Source organism: Esox lucius, chromosome 16, assembly GCF_011004845.1.
Source record: "Esox lucius isolate fEsoLuc1 chromosome 16, fEsoLuc1.pri, whole genome shotgun sequence".
In the NCBI taxonomy this organism is placed as follows: Eukaryota; Metazoa; Chordata; class Actinopteri; order Esociformes; family Esocidae; genus Esox; species Esox lucius.
In genome coordinates, this window is record NC_047584.1 from 26,118,643 (window position 1) to 26,129,409 (window position 10,767).

The 10,767-nt window shown below is 45.0% G+C and overlaps 1 protein-coding gene across 1 annotated transcript in view; it reads left to right on the plus strand.

Moving 5' to 3' along the window:
* Positions 1-7,359, plus strand: part of LOC105016455 (anosmin-1) — a 40,838-nt gene extending 33,479 nt beyond the window's left edge. The window contains 7 exon segments of the mRNA XM_013137727.4: positions 276-420; positions 571-714; positions 2,885-2,973; positions 3,973-4,144; positions 4,390-4,607; positions 5,490-5,631; positions 6,163-7,359. Of these exon segments, the coding sequence (XP_012993181.3) occupies positions 276-420; positions 571-714; positions 2,885-2,973; positions 3,973-4,144; positions 4,390-4,607; positions 5,490-5,631; positions 6,163-6,218 (966 nt within the window). The 3' untranslated portion in view covers positions 6,219-7,359.
* The last annotated feature ends 3,408 nt before the right edge of the window (positions 7,360-10,767 follow it).

Genomic DNA, 10,767 nt, shown 5'->3' on the forward strand with positions numbered 1-10,767 from the left:
ACCTAAACACAACGCAATGAAACCCCAGGGGTTGGCGATAACACGACTCCCTCGCACGAACCCCACGGCCCCTTTGCCCTTGACTAGCACTATCTCTTGTCCATGTTGGCCTAGCGCACGTGTTTCCCCGTTGAAGGGTGGTTCCCATGCCCTTAGACTGGGCTTGGGCTAGGACCGGGCTGACCTGGGTTTGGCCTGGGACAGAGCTCGGAGTCGGCGGGGTCGGGTGACTTGGATGTGGGCTCCGTGTGACCCGGGGCTCTTTGTGGTTTTAGGCCCAGAGCTGGGTGGACATGGAGGGGCTGCTCGCCAACAGTAGCTACACCGTGGAGCTGCAGGCTGTCACCTATTGGGGTCAGGTCCGTCTGAAGAGCTCCAAGGCTTCGCTCCAATTCAACACCACCGCCCAGAACGTCTCCGGTGAGCCGATGAATCAGCATTTGGTCTGATTACGTTTTTCATCCATTTTCAAATCATCAGTGTGAATGGCATAATTTTTTTTTGCGTTTATTGAATGAGCTGTACGATTATAGGGATGTAATCCTTTCTTTTGCTCATGCGTTAAACCAGTGTTGAAGAAAGACAAGAAGGAGGAGGTGATGATTCCAGTGGGCTCCTCCTTGGGCAAGCGCCCCGCAGGCACCCTGGAAGTGGGTACCCCCTTCTACCAGGATGGCCAGCTGCAGGTCCGTGTTTACTGGAAGAATCGAGGAGGTATGTGGCACATTTTTGTACCCTATGTGGGCCTTGGCTCTTACGCATCTGTAATCACAACTTACTGTAATACCCCATCAGTCATCCTGCCTCATGTTAATCAATGCTGGGAGATGAATGATTCTCAGTTAAGTTCAATCTGGGGAAAAATGCCTTTGGAAATTGTAGACCAACTAAATGAAACAGTGTGTCTTTGAGTATTTAGAGCGTAGGGTAACCGGGTGTAAATCAGGATGTGTGTTTTGAGGTTCTGTTAGCTGAAGAACAATAAACACAGGGAACGAGGCAAATGGAGGAGATTATTGACAGCTGTAGTTAATGACTTCTCCATTTTACTGTTCGAACTGTCAATTTAGTTTTACAAGACCTTATGTCACCATTCAAACAGACACCAAGAATAGGTGAAAGGGTTAATAAGTTCATCCCACGACATAGATAGACTCCATACCCCAACCCGTAAGAACAGTGTGGAAAGATTGAAAAGTTGAAAGGCACGCTCCAAGCACAACCTGTCAAATTCTATTAACTGGACTATGTTATGTTGCTAATATGTGTCATCGCCCAAGCCAAACTCCATAGAGTGGAGGCAGGAATGCCCGGACTGGCCTGGCTGAGGAGAGGAAATGCCCGGGAGTGCTTCTGATGGAGAGGCCTTCTGCTGAATTACACAGAGAGACAGACAGAGAGAGACAGAGGAAAGAGTGAAGCTGAGGGGTGAGGGCTGGGAGAGACAGTCCAAGAGATAGAGGGGGAGAGAGTGAACTCCTAGTACAGATTGGAAGCCAAGTAATTGGGTTGGGCACATGTTCAGCACAGAGTGTTGGGCTGTTAGTTCTGGGCCAGCTCCACATTCAGGGTGGTCGTTTCCTGGGCACGGCCTGGGTATGGAACTGGGCTGACTAATGAGGGTGCTGAATGTGGCACTGCCCACACGGTTCATACAGGTGAAAGTGGACCGTTGGCCTAGACAGAGAGACATGGTCCCTGAACGTCTAAGATCAGGTTTCTCATAGTCAGCCTGTGTGTGTTCCGAACTCCAGGCTGGAGGACAGGTTAACTCAATGCTGCCGATAACAGGTCTGGGGCTGAGATAGTGTGTGACAGCCGGGCAGGCTTCGGAGGCTAGCTCACAGCCACGACTCATCCAACCCTGCCCGATTATACCTGATTTCCATGTTCCTTCCCTCGTTTTACATACCTCCTCCCGTCTCTGTCAGCGGCAGCCATGCATATCTTGTTTATTTTCTCCCAATTTTCCCCGCTTCACCGTAAATCTTCTCTTCTGCTTCCAAAGTGCTGGGAGGCTGAGCACACCAGATCCGTGTCGAAACCTTCAAAGGCGTCCTTTTATCTACCGACCGCAATTGAGGCCCCTGCCAAAGGCTAACACGGCATAACTCAATTATTAATCGTAGAAGTATAATTTCACATAGGAACGCACACAGCCAGATGAATAATAATTACAGTAAAATAACAGGGGGGGTGGGGGGGTGGGGCAATGGGAGCATAAACAGCACTGATTAACAGAAGAAGCTCTACTGTTCTGCAACAAAGTGAATTGGTGTTTGGGCTTGTGATGATTCACCGCTGGTAACGTTAGACCTTTAAAGGGGGTCTGGTTCTGTTGTTGACATGGTTTAACCCAAAATTCACAAAATATTTGAATGTTTTTGTTCAAGTGAGTCCATACTGTAGTATGTTAATAGCCATTACATTGTAGTGTAGACGTTAAAACGTGGTCCCTGTACTGCTGGTGAGGTGTTATTTAGTCAAATGCTTAAAAAAAGCTTTTCTTATTTTATGTTGACATGAATGTAATGTTGAGATTAGTTGCAGTAGTAAATGTAAAATGTTTTAGTTTTTCTGTCATTATACCAGACAAGGTATCAACAGAGTGTGTCAATGCCTGATAAGTTAATATTTAATGTACAAAAGTATGAAACAGACTGTCTGAATGGCTTTTTGTAAGGTAATTTATTATGAGATAAGATAGTTTATTATAAGATTATTTCAAATGAGATTTCCTCGAACAAGATGAGATTTTGAACAAGATGAGATGAGATTTTCTCGAACAAGCATGTACAGGACCATGTCTGCTAATGTCACATTCATCAGGAACTTTGTAGTGAGCTGACATTCTTCCTCAACTTTCTTCCTCCTCTCCGCCCAGACCCTCTGGTGAGTCGTTACCATGTCCAGTGGATGCCGGAGTACTGCAGCCATAACGACACCAGAGAACCAGAGAAGTCTGTGACACAGGTCAGTCCCATCCCCCAAATCCTCCAATCCAAGTAAACCAATCAGTCTTGGCGTGGGGGGTTGTACAGACCCATGACTTGGTGTTCAACACAGCAAGTGTCTGCCAGCCTCTTTTGTCTGGCACTGAGAAAGGCCCCCCGACTCAGGGCCTCAGTCCTGTTGTGTAGCTCTGGAGCAGGCAAATCGGCGACTGTTGTTTTGATTATGACTCAGTCGGTGTGGTCAAACATGTGGTGAGCTGCCCAATAAAAACACATTTACTAAAACAATGTTTCCGGGAATGGAGGCTGGATGCGGGAGCTGTGTGCGCGCCTATGCTTGCGTGTGCGCGCGTGCGAGTGCTTGTGTGTGTGTGTGTGTGTGTGTGTGTGTGTGTGTGTGTGGTGGGGGTAGTGTGTGTGGCCCTGGTTGAACTTGGGGCTGTTCCAGCGTGGCATGGGCCTAGCAATCAACGCATTCTTCAGGGAGCTCTTCTCTGGTTGCTAGGAAATACACATCCTTTTTCTGCAGATCCCTGGGAAGGATTCCAGCACGGCACTTGTCCTAGTCTGTTTTGTACGAACACGGCGCCTTAGATCACTTTTAATCATGGACCCTGCATATCAGAGAGAACACACAAACACACCCACACAGGCATACACATATTGCAGGGAATTAACATTGAACGTAGGTGCCATCTTCATTTCAGATGACCGCTAAACGCACTTGGGTCGCCTTTATTATGTTTTCCTCTACGTGTTACACTGGGAACCCACGATAAGGAAATTAGAATTTTGCGTTGCAGTTTAAATGGAAAACTAGTAGGTCAGCGCCTTGACATGTGACTGTTCAAAGTGGCGCAGTAATGTGGGCCATATTCCAGGGCATGGGTTGGAAACCGGATCCCCCCCCCTGGCCCAGTGCATTTAATTATCCGCGGTGGTTCCCAGGGACGTGACCTGGACGGCGTCATGTCAAAGCCGCCAGGGCTCTGAACGTTCAATGTGTTTCTTGGCTCAGGAGAACTACATCAACCTTCCCGGGCTGCTCTTCTCCTGCAAGTACAAAGTCACCGTCCACGTCCTCAAGTCCAAGAGGCGCGCCAAGGATGAGAGCGCCACCTTCCTCACCCCGTCCTGCTCAACCATCAGGAGCAAGAGCCACAAACACATCCCCTGTCCCGGGGAGGGAGGTGCGTCAGCTAGCGTCAGCTCATGCTCTCTTTTTGGATGTAACATGTGCCGGAATCCTGGGCCCCCAGAAATGTGTTCATATCAACAACTTTCTGGGGAGCCCAGGAGTCCAGCACATTACAGTAGTTTGTTTGCCTTATTCATTCTTTTAATTTCTTATCACACTAGCCTGTACACTTTGTCGTTCCAAGAACACACTTCCATCAGTACCTTTGAAAGCAGTTATTCCCATCTTGCTCCGCAGCCCCGGCTCCCAAAGTGTTGGCTAAGCCAGAAAACCTGACGGCGTCTTTCTCCATTCACGAGGGAAACATCACGGGCAACTTCCTGTGGCGCGTGTCACGGGTCCTGGCCCATCAGCGAATCACAGGCTTCCAGGTCACTTGGGCCGAGGTCACCACGGAGAGCCGACAAAACAGCCTGCCCAACAGCATCATCTCCCAGTCACAAATCTTGCCTCCAGTAAGTCTGTTCAATTCAGTTGAAGTAACCCTGTTTTTGTGACCGAACCGCTTGTTCATGCAGTCACACAAGTACTTCAGAATGAGCCTCATAGCTGTTGCCTTAGGACACGAAATCTTGGACGATTAGCCAAAGAAAGTGTGCCGGAATGTATTGTATTTAGGGGAAAGAAATAAGTGCTATCTTCAGCATTTGATTATACAACGCCTGCCAGGAGTGGAGGTATTTTAAGGATACACTGCATTGCCCTCCTTACATGAAGAAGTATATAAGCAGTGTTGTCCCCCATAAGACGTTCTCCTACTCCCGTGTTCCACCTACCTTCCTCACTTCCTCTTTCATCCTGTCTGAGTGCACCGCAATAAACAAAAAAACCCAACCTTCTATTTTTTTGTACATAATTGAGTCTATCAACATGTTCCACTGGTCCCTGCCACCCAGGAAGCCCCTCGCGGGTCTAAAAATACAAACACCAAGTACTCTCATTTTCGACGGGCAGAGAGCGAGAGAAAGAAAGAGAACAGCAGCTCTTTGTTTCCCTCTCAGGCTGAATAGAAGACAAAGGGTGTATGGGATTTATCCCAGGTTTAATCTTCGGCTCAGTCCACATGTTAACATCAGAACAGACTTATCTATTGACATATGCGGAGAATTGGCAATTGAGAAACAGAAAGAGTGGCCACCTAAAAGGTCCAACCGTGGTGAATGCACCGAACGACCAAAATATCGGGAACACAAATCAAACACTTTCCACAAATATTTCTTTAGAAAAGAACAAGCAGTTTTCCACCAGCTTAGATTTGTCCTTGAACACAGCTGGTCACTTTCAGCGTGGCACCAGGGGTGGTTAATGGTCTTCTCTTGCACCGTTAACCCTTTCAGGACCATAACCTGCTGGTGGTGTCCAACCTGCGGCCGGCCACCTACTACAGACTGGAGGTCCAGGTGATCACGTCAGGAGGGGAGGGTCCGGCCACCGTCAAGACCTTTCAGACCCCCAGCGTGCTACCAGTCCTGCAACACCGTAAGTTTCCAGCCCCGGCAGTGCCTCTCCTCCTGGCCCGGACTGGGTGGGGGGGTGGGGGGGCGTCCAACGTAGGCCGTGGGAGCAGGTCAGCGTCCCTCCGGTGTCATCTTTTTTTAAGGCACTTCTTTGCATAGTCACAGATGACTCCATTTCAGGGCTGCCCAAACCCGTTCCTGAAGAGCAGTCATCCTGACGGTTCTAACCAACCCCAGTCCAGAGTGACCTTATCTCCAGGAACAGGGTTAGCCCGGGCTTTAATTTGATCAACACATTGGCCCGGGGGAGCTTAGTTAGTAGAGCATGGTGTCGGGGGTTGTGGGATTGATTCCCACTGTCTTTATGAAAATTATAGGAAAATGTATGAACTCATTACTCTAAGTGGCTTTGAATAAGAGCGTCTGCTAAATGAAAAATGTCAAAATGAGAAATATAATGTTGTAAAAATAATGCATTATGTTTATATAGCGCTTTTCAAGGACCCACGCTGTAGCGTTAGAAACTGATATTAAGGTATTTTGTGTGTTTCAGGACCCAGACTCAGGCAACACCATGCACACCAGAAGCCCTCAGCAGAGAGACATTGAAGCTCTTGTCCTCATCAGACCCAGTGGGACCAGGACCAAAATCTCTCAGCGGCACCACCCAGGGAGGGAATTCAATGTGGAACCAGACAGAAACACAGCAAATACAGCAGGCCATGAACTCTGACCCAAACCCGTGTGATGCGGGTTGTACAGAATAGCTTTCCCCCCCGCAGTTCTTTTTGATTCCACCCAATGACTGTGCTCTCTGCAACATACAGTCAGATATGTGCTGTAGGACTCTTTGCTTTTAGGACTGAGTAGTTCGTTCTCCCATTAGTTCACCGAAATCTTTGTTGGACTGGAAGAGAAAGGTGATCCAGGTGTTTTCAGTCTAATAGATCCAAATGCAAAGCAACATCAATTCCAACTGTATATCTTTTAGAGAAAATGACTTGCTAGAAAAAATGAGGTTGCTAGAAAAAAAAGTTTAACAAAATGGTAACTAAATTGAAGACACTTGAAAAACGATGGAGAAAATGCCATACAATTGTAAAACACAATCATGTATTGATAGAGAAAGGAGCGATGGATTTCACCTATTTATTTAGTTTTAAGTAAAACATGGCTCATAGGCAAACCATATGTACTGCTGAATGGCTAAAACCAGTGTAGCTTAAACCAGAATATTTCTCCTAGTATGTTGCATGTAGAAGTACAATTGATTTTAACTGTAAATGAATTACTAGCTTCAAATTGAATGCTTGTCATGGTTTTGCATGTCAAGCGTCAGTGTTCTGTAGGCATGAATACATCTGTGTTACCTCTTTTGAATATGTTAGCAATGTTTTATTAACAGATTAACAGAGAATTATATGGGGAATAATATGTCATGTTTATTAATGAAATTATAACTTTGTGTGGAAATGATGGAATTTTATGTTCTTGGCTGTAGAAATATTTGTTGTGCAACAGTCAGTGAATGTCTATATTTATTTATGTGTGTATTACAAAGTTTCATTTGCGTGTGGATGTGTGTGAATGTGTTTTATTCTGTGTTTTAGTCTAGCGTTTTTGAACCGGCAAAACATCTTGTAAAGACATTTTGTAAAAATCGAATTGTAAATATAGTCTTATGTTACATGTTATTTTTCCATGGTAGAAACTGTACAAACTGTTAAGTAATAAAATAATCCTTAACCTATTCCTTATGCTTCTCCACCTTAATTTAAGTTGCTCTGAGGAGACAATATGAAATACTGCATATTATCCAAACATATACATTTTTGGCAAATTCTGGTGCTTATTTTGGCTTTGTCTTCTAGAAATTCAGCATATTCACCGATCTCCCCCAGGAGCTAGAGACATGCACTCAAACAGTCCAAATAAACAGGTCCTTCAGCGCTTACAACCAGAGATGGGTGCCCTGGACATAATACTCCCATATAGACTAGAGTATTCTGCCCTATCAGTGAAGTCACATAGCCTCTGTATTTGAATAGCTTTAAATCATTTCACCCTCAATCCCATCACTTAGAAAATACAATGTGGAATGTTGAAATATTTGTATATGTACAGAAATGCTGCTGGTATGAGTGCGATTCGAATTAAATCGATTAACATTAGAAGTATCGGTTATAGGTTTGGCCTTTACCTCCAAAAATGCTATTATTACTTAATGCTTTGTTGATGGCCGTGTTGTAAGTTAGTTAGTCTGCCATTAAGGGTTGTTACTTTAGCCACGACACATCCTTTACAGATTAATGTAAAAAGAAACAACTTAAAGTGCCGTTTTTATTAGACAATTTCACTTACGGCCATTATAGTTCTATCCCCTTGGCTTCCATTTAGGAAGTCCTCTGCAGCAGAATGAGCATAATGAACATGTTCCTGTGGTGCCAGCAGCAGCCGTTCAAAACCATGGAACACCTCGGAGGACTGGCCAACTGTGTGGCCTGATGGAGTTGTACATAGTCTGGACATCCTGACATTTGTTTTGGATGACCCAACTTGTTACACTCGGTTAGCCCTGACACCTCTTGTAACGTCTACTCTGTTTCAGAACTCACATTTTGGTTTGCTTTTCATATACACAACTGACAGGGCTGATTAGCTCTCCCACAGGCTGCCAAGTGTTCTGTGCACACAGGTTTTAAACAATGGCCTGGTCTCAAGTTATTATGGGATCTATTACTCTTTATTAGTGCAAAATCCAAAATCTGTGAAAAGCATGATAATTGCTGTAATATGCCATATCTGAACACATTTGAAATATTAATGTACTGAATATTGCCAAGTCGTATTAATAAACCTGCTTGCCATGGCTGTGTCCTAGAGTGCATGTTTAACATAGTATCTGGAACCACAGGGCCTAAGAGTCTAGACTGCAGACAATTGGCAGCTGGGCTTCAAACGGGGTCCACATTTCCAAACGGTCAAGACCCACCCCGATCTCACCTCCCAACACTTTCCACAGCAGCTAGCTAATTTTTCAGAGCACTGCTTCTCATCCACTCAGGCTTTCTCCTTTCCAGTCAGTTAGGGGCTGTGGTTGACCACTCTCAGGATGTTATTTATGTACAGTTCTATTATGTCACAGGAGATTAGTTCCTCTCAGTCCGTGCATGCTAAGCCTCCTCTGTGCTGTTCCAGGACCCTGGCCAGTGTTAGCCAAGGCCTCCTTTCTCTTTGGGCCAGACCAACCCCTCTCCCTTTCAACCTGTCACAGCCATCTCTACTCACACACACACACACACACACACACACCAAATTCCACTGCCATCCAGTGTGAAAACCTCAAAACAAAAGCCTCCAGCCTTCTTTAAGCCACGCTGCACTAAATCGAAGTCTCCTAGGACTTAAAAGGAAAGAAAACTGCAACAGCTAAATAAAAGGCTTGTCGTCGGGCACAAAGGCTTCCTTTTGGGCACTACAAGCCTAGAGAGAGTTTATTCACTTTGCACGGTTTTACGAGCCCATTGTTCCCAGACGAGGGGTATTGCCCTCCAATTCAAATATATTTTGATAAACAATAAAGTCCTTTTGGACCACTTGAATAATCACGGTCAGTTAAATATTTACCCTTCTGTTTGCTGACATTTGTCTTTTTTGATTGAAATGGGGTTTATAAAACACGGACTTGTTTCGAGTGGAGAGCAACAAAGATAGTCTGTCTCCTGTACATTTCCTTTGACCTCTCAGCTTCGTTCTGCAGATTAGCATTGCATTGAGCCATGATCCATCATTTATCAAACCTTGCACGCTATATCTGTCTGTCTCCGCTTCTCACCTGCACTAGCCATGTTGTAACGGCCAAACAATATCAGCTATATTTATGGATTTCACATGTTTTTCTGCCCTGCAGTGCTGGTGTTTGGGCTTCCTAATTCAGTACTCACATTTCATTAGGCAAACATAGAGAAACTCTTGATAAACAGTCATTTCCCATTCATTGTCACTCGTCAGGTTACCAGTTAGGATTGTTCATCTTAGTTATTTCAAGGCTCACACGTCTACTCCCATGTGAGTTCAAGGTCAGTTTCATTGCAATCAAAGTAGCGCAGTATTCCTTTTTAGATCAGAACCACCTGGTTAGATCAGAACCACCTTAGGACTCCTGCAACATGAATGGTTGAACTGGAATATATTGTCTAAGAGATTGATGCAAAGTAACTTGAATGTTGTTCTTGCTCCATTAGAGCAAGCGATGTTGCTGTAATGTTGTGCGCTGGCGGGACCTCTGACCTTGCCCAGGGCTGTGGGGTGTTTCTGGTTAGACTCTGGTTGAGCAGGACCAGGCAGGGAGGTGCAGATGAAAGACCTTCTCTGTCAAGCCAGGAGGATGTTCAGTTGTAGTCTAATGAAGACCAGAACGTGTGTGGATGTATAGAGACCTCACTACATGTATGGTACACAGTGAACAGCTATAGGACAAATGCATAATGATATTTCATCAGAGAGGGTTAGCGCAAATGCTACGAGTCGGCTTTGTACTTGGGGTTAGGAAGTAGGTTTAGGAATGTATTGTGGTCTTGTCAGGATATGATGACCTTCCAATTTCAATGGTTTACATTTCTGTAAGGCATTGCCACTACAAAAACATTGGGAACATAACAGCTCTGGTACACTGTCCACAGAATACTGTATTCATCCTCAAGGTCACATTAAGGCACATGAAGGAACTATAATAAATGTCTCTGAATTCCCCCGGTCCTGCTCCATGTATGGTATCTGTTTATATTAAGAGTACATATTACAAATATTTTGAGAAAGTAACCAGCGTTTTGCAATCCTGTTCTATATACAGAGGTTACCTAGGTCCTGGTGGGAGCAACACATCTTTCTCTCATCACTATACTAATGTGTTGAATCACAAACACACAGGAGGACCTGACATTGAGTTCCTCTGGTTTAGTGTTAAAGGTAAACAACAGGTCCACTGAGACCCCACTAAGTGTTTACTAAGATGGCTTCCCATGAGAAATCATTCTCCAGACCTGTGTAACCAAACATCCATCTCCACAGCTGAGACGCTGGTTTGAAACTCTCATTGAGCTGAGTAATAGCTGTTTATAATTTCCTCACATAAAAGCGAATCCCTTTTTGAGAATAA